At 38.4% G+C, this 17151-nt stretch overlaps 1 protein-coding gene across 1 annotated transcript in view; it reads left to right on the top strand.

Moving 5' to 3' along the window:
• LEF1 (lymphoid enhancer binding factor 1) overlaps positions 1 to 17151 on the top strand; it is a 121590-nt gene that overhangs the window by 79658 nt on the left and 24781 nt on the right. Inside the window, exons 10-12 of the mRNA XM_018554474.1 lie at positions 6565 to 6687; positions 8889 to 9051; positions 15188 to 15295. Coding sequence (XP_018409976.1) covers positions 6565 to 6687; positions 8889 to 9051; positions 15188 to 15295 — 394 coding nt within the window. The remainder of the gene's footprint in view (positions 1 to 6564; positions 6688 to 8888; positions 9052 to 15187; positions 15296 to 17151) is intronic.

Here is a 17151-nt window from a genome sequence, read left to right as displayed (position 1 = left end):
CTACATCAGAAAATTCATGACAAATGTGTATGTGCAAACATAGTTTGGGGACATATTCCATCCATTGTTTAGATGTGCATTCATTAACAGTCCTTATGTAGCCCACATGTAGCACTACACCTCATTCCAGGTAATGCAGTATGTACAAAGGTACACTCTTGTTCTTTGAGAGGCACTGACTGCAGAACTGATGCGCATTTGAGTACACTGTAGCCTGTATTTACCATAGAGGTTGTGTATGTATGATCACAGGTCAGCACCCGATGACCCAGCTGGTGGACTTTCCCCCTCTATGAAGATCTTACTAGTCTCTTTTAGTCATCAAATACACCATGTGGGTGCTTAAGTGTTGCTAGGCCCTTTAACAGGCAGAGGACGACAGCCCTCGAATCCCAGTGGCTACCTGTACTTTCCTTATGGTAAAAAGTTAGAAAAGGGGCACAATTTAGCATTTTTACACCATCAACTCTAATGTGGTATTTCATTATCTGGAAGAAGTTTGTATAAATAAAAGTGTAGATTAGAAGCCAATAGTATTAATAAATTAGTTACAAACTTCTGAGGAGGGTTTTTTTTTCCTTTAAAGTGTATGTTAAGTCAATTTTTTGGGGTTTTAGAAAGGGAAGGGTTAAATCATCTATCAGGTTATTTTTTTTTGCTTCCTGTTTACCGTTGGGGAGATTTCCCTTCACTTCCTGTCCCAGAAATACAACAGCAAATCAGAGGAAATCTTTTCCAGTACATGGGATTTTCATTTTAGAGAGTTGACATAGGATCAGGTTTATACATTGGAGGATTTCCTTTCACCTATTGCGTTTGCTACTTATTTTGGATTTCTCCTTATTTTCTGATAATGGGCACATGGACATATGGGTGAATTTTCCCAGCATGTTTACAAACAGCAATAAAAACGTAACAAAGGGTCTAACCCTTCCTGGTCTAAAATTAAAAAATGCCTTCATACATTTTAAGAGGAATACCAAGAAATGTTATTAAACATTGTTTAGTCCTTTTTGTTATTCATTAAAATGGTGCTAAATGCTGAGCATTTTTTTAACTTAATTAGCAAGCAGTGAACATGCCCCAATACAAGTATTACTCCAGTGTGGCCAAACACTTCCAAAACTTCTCTGTGCTCCCTCACTCATTTCAGGCAACAGAGCACTACTTACACGAGATTCCAGGTAGGGGAGGACACAGTGAGGGCAGAGGAGCATGCACACTGCCGAAAAGAGGAGGTAGAAGGAGGAGTGGTTCATGGCAATAGGCAATGTGAGATAGTGTACGCAGGTCAGGAGCCAGGAGTGTGCATGCAAGGTGACTCCATGGGACACTGTAAGAAGAAGGAGACAATGAAGCAGTGGACAGTGGCACCAGTGCTAATCGGGTGGAAGAAAGAAGATGTATACCTCAAGAGACATCATATAAGGTAAGTCTTTACAGCAGCATTGGGCAAACATGGTGTCACTTTAAACATTGTCAAATATATTTTGAAACACCGCTACATTGTCAAATATATTTTGAAACACCGCTACTATAACCACCTGCAGTCAATGTTTATATTACCACCTCAAAATCCCTGTACAGTATTAATCAGAGTGGGGGATTATCCACTGTCAGCGAAAAGGCTCTTTTGCATTGTACTATGCTGTCAGTCTAATGTGGTTTAAGACTCTGGACCTCAGCATCCTCATGACTGCTTCATAGTCCAATGGGCAAGCAAGTGTAACAGTAAGCTGAAGTAGATAACAGTGGTGTCACCCTTCTGGCTATGCAGTAAGGCAGGGGAATTCAAATCACAGAAGTGGCTGGAGAGAATTGCAAAAATTTTGGCGGGTTAAACAACAATACTGTGGCGTTAATTTACAAGAGACAAATTGACTGTTCACTTTGAAAGGGAATACCCAATCATTTGCAAGGAAAATTTTAAAAAACTGTATTTTTGCTTGCACATAATTGGGTGATGGAAGTCAGCAAAAACTTCACCTCATTCACTAAACTAATGGGAAACGGCCCCTGCAAAGTAACAATTTGTCTTTGTAATTCAAACCCTGTGTATTAACTAGGGAAACAAAAATAGTCGCACTCCATGGATCTTCCCTGGAATCTCAAGTCTTTATTGTAGACTGTAATAACACACTCCATGGCATGCCTCCTGCGTGCCTGGCCTCACACGTTTCACCTTCCTGGACTAATCATATGATCTATGATTAAACCGAGAAGGTGAAATGCGTGAGAGGCTGGGCACGCATGGAGGGATGTCATGCAGTGTGTTATTACATTCTACAATAAAGACTTGAGATTTGAATGAAGATCCATGGATTGCAACCGTTTTTGTTTCCCTCTATGGTTCCGGCAGCGGTGAGCCTGTTTGGTATGTACCCAGGACTGGACTGAGTTGTTCTCCAGCCATGGAATTCAGAGCGGTGTTTCTCTATGAAGCCTGTGTATTAACTGTTTGGTTGGAGCTCCACATAAAGGTAACTGCCTTTTTATAGACGGTGTTCACAAATGATTTAGTTTTAGGAAATTCCCATTATGAAAGAAAAGCACTACACTAGCATATGAGTCATAGATACGACATGTTATAAAACAGCAGATAAATCCATACTTGATGTTTATACATATTTAACATATCCACTCTAACCATTTCCTGTTCTGTTAATTTGATGTGGCATGAGCTTACATATGACTGGGGTAAAACAAACAGCTTTACTGGGGAAATATAATTCAGATACTGTTTGTCATTTATTGGACAGAAACACTTATTTAACAAATTATTATAAAATACATTGATTTATTTCTGTTTTATTATCAGTGTAAATAAAGTTTTGCAACATGTAAAGGGGGTAGAACAAATTCTGGAAACTTTTCAGTGTTCCTAATTTATGTATAGATGACTTTACCAAGCATTCCCACATTTGTCAAGAGAATCATGTGATTTAAACAGTTAACAATTTAGGTTTGGGATGTCTCCCAAAACCACTATTCTTTTTTTCTGCTCAAGAAGAACATCAGTCTAAATGAAAACTTGTGTATCATTTCTAATTGCAAAATTCTTTAGATCTTTAAATATATCTAGTTAACAATGGGGTCTATTCACTTAGCTGCCGTAGGAAGCCGAGTGAAAGACCGACCTGAAGTGAAGTGAGCCGAACGAACTGAAATCAGCCGTACATCGGGTGCTCTGCATGTTCAGCCGACCCGAAGTGCAGGAGGAGTTCAACTCAGCCGATCTAATATCTAGATCGGCTAAGCCGAACCTCCGGCAGGTTACTCGCTGCTGTTTGGTCTATTCTTATAGATGCCAAACAGCAGTGAGTGAATAGCCGAATGCAGCTGAGCGGCATTCGGCTCGGCTATTCTGCTCGGTCCCTCAGAGGGACCGAGCAGAATAGAAAAATAGTTTAAAAAGTACAAAAAAATTAATAGAAAACGATTGTGCGAAGCTAGCAATGACAGCTAGCTCCGCCCCACAGTTTTCTATTGTTCGGCGGTTCTGCTGCCGTCAAAAAAAATAATTTTTTTTACGTTGTATTTTCCATTTTGACATATGCAAATGATAACACACTGCCATACTACATATTCCATATGTGTATTATATACATCTAATATAAATACAACAAGACATTCAGTCATAGTAAATGCCTAAAGTCTGCTAACATGTTCTTCTCTAACAATATATACACAATTCACAGTTAAAGTGAAATTGTGCCCAGACTATGTACACCTAAGTATCTACATATTCTAAAAACGCATATAATCACTTTAAAACAAGCCCTCATTTACCTATGTAGCTATAGATATCATGGAGAAATTAATCTTTAAAATTCACAACAAAGGCACTGAAATCCCAGCTCCTCTGCTCTTTATTTTCTATGGCAGTTTGTAAGCCTAAACAAATACCAGATGCTTGTAAGATGCAGAAATCTGACTTTAGAGTCTTTGTTGTGATCTCTGAGGATATTTGTGGATGAATTACTTCACAGTACAAGCAGCTAGAGAGGTCATTAAGGGTTTGCTTTAAAGCTATTTTATTTATTTTTAAGAAAATGTACATATTTTAATGTGCATACTCTGGGCACATGCAGGGGCATATCTACCGCGAGGCAAACTAGGCGTTTGCCTCAGGCAGCAGTTGCAAGGCGGGGCGGCAAAAATGCCGCCCCCAAACTAAAGTGGCAGACTGGCCTTCGGGCAAATAAGGCTGCCGTGAGACTTGCCAGGGGGGAGGGGGGGGGCTTAGCTGAGCTCCACCAGGAATGTTAGTGCTATTTGCTGTTTCCGGGGGAGCTGACAGGAAGTGGGTACCTGGGGACTTCCTGCAGCCGCTGTCACTGTCAGTATATGTATAAGGCGGCGGAGGACAGCCTTGGTGCTCGACCAGACGGAGTGGGAGGTTCACATATTGCTTGCCTAAGGAACCCTGCAAGTCACTCCACTCTCCTCTTCTCATCATCGCCAACGCCGTCCGCAGTGGGCACTGCAAGGTGGTGTGATTGCTGCTGGAGCACTATCAGACTCAGGTGGACACGCAGCAGACCGGAACCATGCAGTGGGTAAGAGGGAGGAGGGGAGTCGGGGACCCGGATATGGGGAATACACAGAAGCCTGCAGATAGGTGGTAGATCTGACCTGAGCAGCATTTGGGCAGGGAAAGGGACCCTGCGAAACTCACTGCAGAGTCCACACAGCCCACTATTGAACCCCCACAGTAGTGGTGAGACACCGCACAGCCCTGATGAGCATCACAGTGTATGTAGCTTCATGTTAGTCTGCATTGCTGTTTAATGTATTGCTGAGACTTATAGTCCCTATACAGCCTGGAGTCAGTGGTAGAACTACCAAGGTCACACCAGTTGCCCAGACGGGGCCCTGGCGCTCCATCACTGTCCTAAAATCATTAGTCTGTATTGTTTTAGAAAAAATGTCACATGACACTAAAAGTATCAGTAATTAGTATCGACGAGTACTTGAACGATCTTTATACGCTTTTAATGTACAGAGAGGAAGGGGTGGGTCTTAAACAGGAAGGGGTGGGAAAAATGTAGATTGGGGGTGCCCAAATTTAGTCTTGCCTAGAGCAGCACAAAACCAAAATACACCACTGGGCACATGTGCACTTCAAATTTTCCGTTGCTTGGATTTGTGTGTGAAACCCTACTAAGTGGAGGTTCAGGAGAACAAGGCCTGCCACCAACATTTGCAGTTCACTAAACTAGCCAGATTTTGCTATACTTTTTTACAAACATGACAGAAAAACAATGGGAATGTAACTATGATGATACTAAAACAAATTTAATCACAAGTAGAATTATATTACATTAAGATCTGTGGCAAAGCCATTATAACCAGCCCAAAAGCTCAGGTTCATAGCATTGTAAACCTGGACTTCAATCTCTCCTTGCTGTCCCTTGGTTTGATCAATCTGTCTATGAATGCTGTTCATGCTTACATCTTACACATGGATTCACAGAATTGTCTGACACAGATAATAATGTGCTCCCCCACATGACAGTGTGCTGAAATGGCATGCTGTTTATCCCTGTAGTACAATAGCTGGCAATCAAGACTGGTGTCTAATCTTCTACATTGGAATAATCCCAATCTTCCATTTCATGCCCAGGGCCTATTCTCTCCAATAAAAACAATTCACTAAGTGCTCGGATTGTCAGGAGAGTGGCATTATAGGCGCCTGCAGCTTCTAAAGTCATTTTACATGAAATCTGTCAATCAATAACCCTGTTTGAACTGAATTGATTGAGTCAAGTCGGGTAGGAATGAATCAATTATTCTGTCTGAACTATTCTCTTTAAATATGCTAATCCAGTTCAAAGTGTAAAGCAGCTCCAATCAAAAAGAGAGCACAGTGTAATGTAAGCAGTTCAAAGCCGACATAAAACAATAATACCGGTTGTGTCTGTGTATGGTCTATCATTCGAGACATTACAAAAACACGGTTGCTTTCAGGAGATGATTTATTATTCAGATGACACATTTATTTTCATCCTATATATTTTAGTAATTTCTTTTGTACAGACCAATATAAAAAGGAATGTATTGCCAATAAATGTAGGATCATCAAAATATAGTCATCATCAGTAGGATTCTTACTCCCATTGTATAAGTTGTGATTGACAGGTTGCTGCGGGTTATAGCATCTTCAGATAATATTGCTAAATGATACAATTTCACTTAGATTAGCTGTCTTGAACAAGCACAGGGAACAATTCATAGGTAATCTCTTTATAAATCAAAGCATCATTTTTACTATACTGTATGTGAAAGAACGGGGGGTGATAGCACAGCAAGAAAATCAAATTAAAGTATAAGATACACAAACACAAATAATCATCATAATGGCTTATATAATAACCTTCAGTGTAAAACAGGCTCATTATCAAGCTGTGTGGGATTGACAGAACTATTCATAGACATATTGAAGTTCTTACGAATACTTTGAATGATTTATTTTATTAATATATACTTACATTGGGGTCTATATCTGTCTATAGATCTACTCTAAAAATGACCTATTGACTCTACTCTTGTTATTTTTCTCAGGTATTCACATCACATGGTCCCAGGTCCTCCAGGTCATCACACAACTGGAATCCCTCATCCCGCTATTGTCAATCCTCAGGTTAAACAAGAACACCACCACGGTGACAATGACCTAATGCATGTGTAAGCCTAGTTGACGTCTTAATGATTTATTACTTATTGTTGTTAAAGGAAATGTATTATTTTTCAATGATTCTCTTTCGATATATGTGTATAGGTAATCAGCTTGATGTAAACATCAAAGTGTGTTAAAGTTTTGCCAAACCTTGCATTGCTTGTTCTGTAGAGTTTGTAATTGTATATATAAATGTGGGCTGAATCATGTAAAAAAAAATGCACTTCCCATGGGGCAAATATCTTATCATTTGTAAAAAGGGTGGTAGAGTGATTGCAAAATTACTTTTTGCTCACTCTAGGGGCCCATATACAAATCATTATATACTGAAATAACAAAAATATGGGAGCAAAAGTTAAAGTCATAAAGAAAATAGTAAACACTGTAATACCATATAAAAATATGGGCTTAATGAAAAAAACAGTATAATTTCTCTTTGAATAAAGCTGTGCAGAGTGTAGTTATGATATTTAAAATGCAGCTACCCATAATTACAAAGAGACTTCAGATATCGAAGGTCAGATTGGCTGCTGATTGGCTGCCATGTGTTAATTCACTCTCCACACCAATCTTTGCCTTATTGTCTATGCTCAGTCATATATAGATTGGTACCAGGTCTTAATCAGAGTCTTTCCACTCTTCTTGTGAATGTACCTCTTTTTGTTCATGGCATGTTATTGGTTAGCTTGAAACACAAGATAATTCTGTTCTTGTAACTGTCATGTTTTACAATGGTTATATAAGTGAAATGGGAGTGACCTTTGATTAAAGGCACAGTCTCTCAAAAGTGTTATTTCAGCTATAGGTGAAATCTGGCAGGCCAGGTTAACTCCTGGCTTTTTATATATCTTCGGTACTCCAGGAGCGAGATCCCCCTGCCACCATTCTTAACTTTTATATACCATATATACTCGAGTATAAGCCGAGTTTTTCAGCCCATTTTTTTTGCTGAAAAGTGCCCCCCCTCGGCTTATACTCGAGTCAGCGTGGTCCAGTGGTCAGGTTTCTTCTTACTTACCTCGCCAAGCGTCGCGTCACTGCTGCTCCGGTGGGCGGCGCTCCGAGCTAAATCTAACAGGGGTAGTAGGACCTCAAAATTGCTAGAGCGATCATGCAGGCCCATGAATTTAAGGACAGGTATATGTCCAGTGGAGTTCCCAAAAGCTTTTAGAAAATCATAGCTGGTTTAACTCTCTAACATCTACCAAAACTAAAATATCAATGTGAATTGGACTGATTATTTATTCATCTGACCCATTATTAATGTTGGAGCAGACAAATTTATTGTTTATAAGCAAACCTGGAGTTAGATTGAGCCTGGTACACTGATGACGTTGAAAATCATTTCTCAATAAACTGTGTTCATTTTGAGGGCCAAAATCATGTGCAGATGAAAAAAATAGAGAGGGATTTGGTTTTACATGTTTGGATAATTGTGAAAAGTGAACCTTCACTCAGTTAATTAACTGAAGAGTCTCCACTCCTCCTTTAGTAAATCGGTCTCAATTTTTTCTAATTATTTAAAAAACACATATTGTGGTAGACACCTTGGTTGATCTACTAAGGGAGCAGAGAATGGACATTTGTGCAATGTGAACATAAACTTTGCAAAGTAAACATTCACTTTGATAGGTGAACAACCTCTACTCCTGTAGTCAGTCAACCCCGGTGTTTATTGGAGTCTTAAAAACCCTTCCCCAGCTTCTTGTATCTCCTGTGTCCTCAAGTGTCAAGGTTTATCCACAAGAGTATCCAACTCTTCCAACATTGGCATATTGTCTTGTTCCTCCTGATAGCTTCCATATAGTCAGTACAGTAGTTAAGTGGTCAGCACTTGTCTTCAAGTTCTGGGTACAGGGTTGCTATTTTGTTTGTGTGGGTTTCCAGCCAAAGACATATTGATAGGTTTCTGAATACACTACATCCCAAATTGCCACTAAAGTGTGGTAGTGATAGTTAACGATTCTTTTGGGGGAGAGAGGGACTGATATAAATTGATCTATGTATGCTGTAATGTGCTATATTTTGACACCTACATAAAAGCGACAATAGATAAACCCGGGAAGTAAAGTGTGCATACCATACCTGCAAAATTATTTTGCATTTATTATTACATTATTTTATAATATATCTTTATAAACTACCACAGTGTTTTTAATACATTGTTTTTCATGTTGATCAAACTAGTTTATCCCTTTCCATCCTTTAGGAAATCTCATCATGAACAGAGAAAAGAGCAGGAGCCAAAAAGACCTCATATAAAGAAGCCGCTGAATGCTTTCATGTTGTATATGAAAGAGATGAGAGCGAATGTCGTAGCAGAGTGTACGCTTAAAGAAAGTGCCGCCATCAATCAGATTCTCGGCAGAAGGGTGAGCTGTGGGGCTTTCTGTTTATCTTTACTAACCCGATGTCTGCTTTACAAAACAGTGCCGACTGTCCTTCTGACGCTGCCTTATTCACTGATGACTTTGCTGTTGCTTGGCAACCTGTAAATACAAAGTAAATGAGGAAGTGAACATTCAGCTTTTCATTTCTGTTACTCGTCCCTGGCGGTTCATTTATATTGTACCAAGAACAAATTTGCTCTACAAAAGTCCTTTGTCCACTTTCAAGCAGGCTATTATGAGAATTTAATTTGTGGTAAAGTTAGGGTATTTCAATGATATAGTGGGGGGGGGGGGGGGGTTCAATTTCTGTGTTATTTAATGCACTGCAGCATGTTGCGTTGGAATGTGTTATGCTGTGCACAAATGCCCATTTTTTCACCAATGCAGCTAGTGGTGTGAACTGATGTGATAGGGCCTGTGTTGAGCTACGTAGCCCAATACAGCCCAATGCAGCCCAATGCTGCTGGTATGAATGATCACTTACATGCAGATAGATATGTTGTTCTTCCTTTAGAGCTAAATTGGTAGATTCACTTAATAGGCAATAATCGCCAAGCTTTATAAATAGGCAAAGCAGCGCATTTGTAATTTCTTGATGCTCCTAAATATATGCATTCAAATTTTCCCAACTCCCAGAGAATTATAAAGCTCTTGAATCCTGATTGCCTACATGCCTACATTGTGTGATTTCCCCAAAGAGCCACATGTAAATATTTGGAAGAATCAGAAAGAGCTGAATTGGCAATTCTCTACTTTTGATCATCACTTTTGTTAATTGCTGCTGGTAAATTAAAAGAGAAGTTGTAGCAAATCTAGTTATATAAAACAAAATGTAGGAGCATCTCTAGAACCATGGTACCATATACTGGTACAGACATGCTAAAATGCTATTTAATAGACTTCTGATCTGCATTTTTGATTAACTTGAAAACCAAAATAAACGCAGCTCAATATTATGACTTTGCCACCCAAAAATTTGTTGGTATTATGTATTTTCTTGACTAGCACATGTATTGGAAAAATACATACCAAGTGGTTCATTTAGTAACAAAAGTAGAATTTTCACTTAGCGTAATGAATCGGGTGACGTTGTGTACACTACAATCATCCAGTCTTGTGAAACTGAAAATCCATTTTTTTTAAAAATAATTCCTCTTCCAAATGGTTGGGTCTTGAAGTGAATGTAACTTACCTTATTCACTAAGCCAAGTGAACATTCACTTTATTTTCTACTTCCTTTAGTAAATCACCCCTAACACATATGTAAGTATCCAATATACTGCCCAATTCAAAAAGTTTAAAATTACATACAGCTCTCATAAAGTTCCCTAATTTGTAAATAAGTTAACTTAAAGATCATAGAGATAGGGCTATGTTGTCTTTTTATTGGTGTGTGTATGTGTGATTTTTATTTTGTTTTTTTTGCTATACAACCATGGGCAGTGATTTATGTATTTATGTTACACTTTGTAAATTATTAGTGTTTGTTATACCTTGTAATTAACTTAGTAACCAGGTGGTCATATGCCTTGCCTGTGGAGGTTTTCTATTTTGGTTATGGATGCCAGTGGCTGTAATAATCTTGACTTGACTAAGTGATGTTAAACCAATGAATCACCGTGTTTTAGGTTTGTGTGACTCACAGATTTCCAGGAAAAGTTATGATCACACTAGTTGTCATGTTAAGACAGCAAATATACAGTTAGTGCTACTAACTTTGAGATGTTCAGCATTGAAGCTTAAGCAGAGTGATTACCAAACAAGACACTGTAACCACTCAACAATATATTTATCTTTATAGTCAAAAGTTATTATACACATTTCACAGTTCAACTTCTTAATTTGCCCAGAGACAGGAAAGCTTTGTGCGCTAACTATTTTGAAATGGCGTGGCTGCTAAGGAGATTTTTGCAACATAAGTATTCTTTCAGTTCTTTGAAATGGACCCTCCAAACCTCAAAATCACAAGTACATGCCGAACAGCATGCTGAACTATAAATACTATGCATTCATATCACAACTATGCTATAGTTGTGAGTACTTACAATTACATTTGTGTACTTCCTGCTTTCCCTGTGGCGCTGGTGACATAGCCAGTGCCTTCCAGCTTCCCCCAGGTAAAGCTATGTCACCAGTGCCTTCCAGGGACTTCTCATGAGTAAACTGGGAGATCTCATGAGATTTTGCAAAATCTTGTGACATCTCAGCAGAAAAGGCCCTTTGTATAATGTAATACAGAACATGTGCGAGATCTGGTGCAGACATCATCGATAGACTGGCATAGAAAGGTTGGAAGAAGAAGCTGTCAGCCAATGGCATCTATTTGTATAATGGCAGTGTGGTTTTCCTTATGGGGTGGAATGGAGGGATGGGATGTGTTGATGAGGCAACCAACAATGAGTTTATTTATTTATTTTGCTATATTTTTTATTGATAATGGCAGATGACATAAGCAGATGGGAGAGGTCTGCTTCAGGTTTTATTGGCACAAGTTTTCCCCCAAAGCCCTTCTCTAGGTGCTGCTATTTTGACTAGTAGACCCCATCCCAGTGCCCACCTTTTTCCTTGTTCTCTTGGCTGCCCCATCAATGACATCCATACCAGATCTGTGTAGGAAAAAAGAATTAATGAACTTCTGTGCAAGGCACTGGTGATGTAGCCTTCCAAGGGGGCAGCAGTGAGGCACTGGCTATGTCACCAGAAATATGGAAATTGAAAAATTCAAAACGTAAGCTTAAAGAGAAAAAAGTTATTTTTGCATATGAGCATAAAGTGTTTATTCTTCAGGATGCAGAGGTGCATGCATCTATGCTTTTTATGTTTTAACTTCAGTTCCATTTGGTATATAGTAAAGGACAAATCCAGCGGCGGCACTGAGTCCTGCCCAAGATCCGCCCCCTCTGACATGTTTCACCCAATCCTGGGCTTAGTCATAGAGATTATTCAGTTTAATTTGGTTGTCATTATACTGCAGTGTTGAAATTACATATTCTTGGAAAGCACCCTTTTTCAGAAATTGTTGACATTTCCTTGTATAAATGGGAGAACTTCATTGTAGTTTCGCTCTGTGGAAGCTTGTTGTAAATGTTTAAAGCAACCCCCAGTGTATTTTGGAAGGCAACAAAGAAAGGTGAAGGTCTGTGGAAGAGTGAGTCTTCTTAGTTGTCTGATGTCCCTCTGAACTAACAGTGACCTGTACCAGGAAAGTTTTGAGGGTTTTAGAATTCATTAGAATGCTCAGCATGAAGTCTGTGCTGAGCCATCAATATATTCCACATTTACATGCTTTATCCCCCTTTTGCTCTGCATGACTGGGAAGAACATTTCCTCTGGTTTTATCCGAAGGAAGTATAAATGAGCTTTTCAGCTATGTGCATATTTTTAGCCATCACACAAACCACACTACAAATATAATGGGGGCAATTCAATAAAGGCTTTGCGACACAATTACGGTGTTATGGATTTATCTAGAATTATTGTGCCAATTCAAAAAGGAATAGTTCTATAGTTAGTACCAAACGAATGAGTCAAATTCATAAAGTTCTAATTTTTCGAATATGTCGCTATGGCTACAATAAATTCATTAACAAATACCTCCATTTTGGAGCTAAGAAAACTGGAGGCAATTAAGACCAATGTCTTTTTGTAGCAGGAAAGGGTTAGAACCTGTATCAAGCTTTTATTGCTGTCTGTGTCCCTGCTGTGGAGATTTGTCTTCTCTACTTGTCCTGATGACCACTGTCACCGAGAATGAAAATGGGGAAAGATCCTATATTTTTAGTTGCCACCATAGCAGGAATAGAGGGTAAATAGCAATGGGAACACTTAATCTGGTGACAGCTGTCTAAAGGGGCTTTCCCTCACTTTGAAGGTATTTCCTTTCACTTACTGATGTATACATAGGACAGAAAGTGAAGAGAAATCTCTTAAATGGGGTAAAGATAAACAAAAATATATCAAAACAATCTGTCAAATGGATTTAACCTTTCCTTACTCTATTCAAAATGAAAAAAGTTTTGGATTTGGTTATACTTTAAGTTGCTGATTGCCTGCACACTATAAAGCACTGTAAAATTATTGCCATCAAGTAAGGTAATGCTAATGCCTTGTATAAATAATTACTCTTAGACTAGCCATTTCCTATAATATTGCTGTCTACTAGAGACATTTTTTTGATATAGAAAGATGGGGCTCTCGGTGATTATAAATTTTAAAGCATACAAGGCAAGACTGTTCACTTATGCTAATAAATAAAAAGTTGCTAAAACTCAGCTCACCAGGGAATGGAATAATAATATAAGCTCTTTACTACATTTTAATAGTGTAGAAAACATTCATTAATTTCAGTCATTTCTCAGGTTGTCAGGCACGCTTAGCATGGAGTAGGTTGTTATATCAGATCAATAGTCAGGCAGATCCGCTCCAGATGTGAAGGAAGTGCTAATACCGTTATTAAACATTAGTATGTAATTAAAAGTGGTTGGAGCACTTCAAGAACTAATTAGGTGTCTTTTGCAGAGTGGGGATAAGGCACTAATGACTAGGCGCCACTAGAGATCTGGTAGACCCGGGGCTCTTTTCGTATGAACTGGGTTATTCTGGTGACTTCAGACTAAAACAAGCACTTATACCACCAAACACATAAAGTATGTGACATTTTATCTTGATATAATTACATATAAATGTAATTTCTTGATAACGCCATTTAATATTGTATTGTAACTGTAAATCAGTTGCTTATATATTAACATTTTCAAAATGCGTGTTGTGTGGGATAAGCATTTCTATTTACCCTTTTCAAGGATCTAATCTCCATGCCTAAGGCAATCAGGCCTTCCTCTCTTAAAACATGTATAGCCAACATAGTATTTTCCATGGCAACGTAACGCCTATTCACTTCTTGGACATATATGTCACACTGGCGGCTGTAAAGGCAACCAGAAAAATGGATTATTGTGACCTCATTTGGAGGATTTACGAAGGGTGTTCTGGTTAAAGAAAAACCAGTAAGTAAATGCAGCAATTCATGTATATCGGTCTATACATTTCAATTATGTTACAGATTTATTCAAGCACACTGGTTTTCTTTTCTCTTTTTTATCTTGTTGTATAGTGGACTTTGAAGGTCAAGGTAACATAATACAATACTTTGGTGTCAGCCGTAAATAAAAGAAATAAACCAGTAGTTGTGCCTATGAAAGTAATGGTTTTATTTTTAATATTTTTATGGTGTTATAAGAAAACACAATGAGACTTTATGATAATGGAAATGGAAATAAGTTCAAAAATAATATTTAGAAATACATGCCAATTTACCTATTTTGGATAAAATACTGCATCTTATTTAACCTGAACTTCATGTAGATGCATTAAAAAAAATCACCACTTACTCCAGACTCCAATTATATATTCATTAACAAATCTCTGCATATATTTAACTTTTTTTATCACATTTTAGTAATTAATCCCTTGTACACCAGAATTAAGGATAATGTAACTTGTACTGAGAGGAATATGTTGGTTGTCATTGTTGACCTCTCTTTTAGGGACTGCTAAGTGCTGATCCTAAAACGTAACCACGTATCCACGACTGTGGAAGTATTAAAGTTTGGCAGTCAGACCTCAAATATTTTAAGAAGTAGGTCAGCAATGGCAGTCTATATATTTCTTTCACTACAGGTTTGCTTGAAGTGTCAGAATACTAGCAGTATGAGCCAAGCATTGAACACTATAGAGTGGAGTGAGATGGCTTTGTCAATCTTCTCCACACCTAGACAGGGGAAGTTTAGGCAGAGGAGGAGAAGGGCACATGGAGGCCTACAAACATTTGGTAGCGTCTACCGGGCAGGATGGAGGTAGTTTTTTTTACGAAGCTCAAGGGTGGCAGGTATTGAATAGGGGCATCACTTAACTTAACATGCAATGTTACTTCAGTTGAGTATGCAGCCGTTTCGTAGCAATAATATGTGGCAGAGCTTCATGCATTGCGAGTCTGTAAACTGAAAATAATACAAATAAAATTAGTTTATTTATTGGTATTATAAATAATTTATTATGCTGTCTGTATCACTTTGCATTTCAGATATGCTCATTGTAGTATTTTATCTTTCTCTTTTAGTGGCATGCTTTATCTCGTGAAGAACAGGCCAAATATTATGAGTTAGCTCGCAAAGAAAGGCAGCTACACATGCAGCTCTATCCAGGCTGGTCTGCAAGAGACAACTATGTAAGTAATCTATCCCTATCTCACATACATACAGGGCCAATTTAGACAATTAACCTACCTGCATGTCTTTGGACTGTGGGAGGAAACCCTTGCAAGCACACAGAGAAGTCTTTACCAGGATTTGAACCAGGGATCCCATGTGCTGCACGGCGGAAGTGCTAAACACTACGCCACTGTGCTGCCCAAGTATAGCCCACCATTCCCTCACAATAAATGCCTGAGGCTCCAGCTAGTCATGGCAATAGCTTAGTAAATATGCATTTCAAAATTATCATTAATCTATCCAAAGAGTGTGTGAATTCCATTGCTTTCTGGAAACAAACCCAGCCCCTGACTAGGAATAAAAATCAGCCTGGGCAGTCAAGTCACAGCAGCACATGCTTGTACATATAACTAAAAGTTTGAGCCACCTTAAGCTCTTGTACAGGGCTCATGATGGAATAGATGGAATAGAATATCCAGTAGTATGTTCTGCTCTGGAGCTAAACATCTGGATCTGTTACTTACCTATTCATATCTATGGTCTAATTATTTAAAGTGGGGCTATTCATGTAAGTGTAATGGTTTTTAGTCAGCCCTATTTACATTTTTTAATATTACATGTTTTCAAACTGATGCTATAATATAATAATATAAGAAAATGGCAGTACCTTCTCCCTTTAAGACTATCTCTCCCTAATTGATTATCTGTATGGAGATGTACGGAGCAGATACAGATGGCAGAGAAGTCAGAGGACTAAATGTGTGTAATCTGAACTTAAACTATTCAACTCTATAAACAATCTTGTTTCCACACAAGACAGTTAAAGCAAACCTGTCATGAAGTACATGTGGGGTGGCCATTCCTTACCTTCTTCTGAAAATTCTGGTAGTGGGTGCTATGCTGAACCACCAGCTTCTATACCTCCTACATTACTGGCCTGGACAATGCAGATCAGCCATTAAAAAAAAGTCCCTTTCTGCATACTTGTTCTAGACTAGTGACTTAAATAACTGAAGCAAACGGGTCAGCATGACAGCCTGATCATTCGAATTTTCATACAGAGAGGTCAGCAGCGGCAGCCTTCATGTTTCACTTTTGAAAGTATATCTGTTAAGGTGTGTGTAGCAAACATGTGAAAGGTAGGCTAGAGCTCCATCTGCTGGCTGGAAATCATAAATAGGAAATAGTCATATGAAATCTTTCATCTATCTGACTATAACATATTTTTCAATTGAATACATTTAGTTAAAATATATTGATTTGAGCTTTATAAACAAAAATGTTTGGGAGAATAAATACTAATAGAAGGGTATGAAGTGAAGTAATAGAAGGGTGAAATACTTGTCTTTCGTGAACAACAGCTGCCCTGGACTCCCTCCTGTAATGGTCACATGGCCCAAAACCCAGGCACATGGCTGCTCGATCTCTATGTTTTATCCTGATAAAGTCATTATTTCATAATTATTATTTCATAATTTCTATTACTTTCTACTCATTAATTGCATCAATGCTGATATCAGTTACCACAGTTTTACTTTGAGAGATGAGCCGCCCATATCTGAGAAGGATTGGGTGGCCTATTTTGTGCATGTGCTTTAACAATATCCCATTTGGGGTCTTTTAACCTCAGAGCATGAGCTGATTAACGACTGACAGCTTTTACAAGGTCTTTATACTTTGCTAGTAGGCGATACATTTGGCACTGTGAATTTTTCATAGATAATAGTAAAGCTAATCTCAAGTCATATTGTGATCTGATATGATCCCGTTGCACTAGTTCTCTTTATCAAGTCACAAATGAATATTAACAGCTTGACTATTTACAAACCTGTCAATCATAGTTATTCCAGCTAAAATGGAGCAGTCTTCCATA

Source organism: Nanorana parkeri, unplaced genomic scaffold, assembly GCF_000935625.1.
Source record: "Nanorana parkeri isolate BGI_ZX_2015 unplaced genomic scaffold, ASM93562v1 scaffold161, whole genome shotgun sequence".
NCBI classification, from domain to species: domain Eukaryota; kingdom Metazoa; phylum Chordata; class Amphibia; order Anura; family Dicroglossidae; genus Nanorana; species Nanorana parkeri.
Note: the sequence above shows the minus strand (reverse complement) of the source record. Positions and strands in the feature narration are given on the sequence as shown.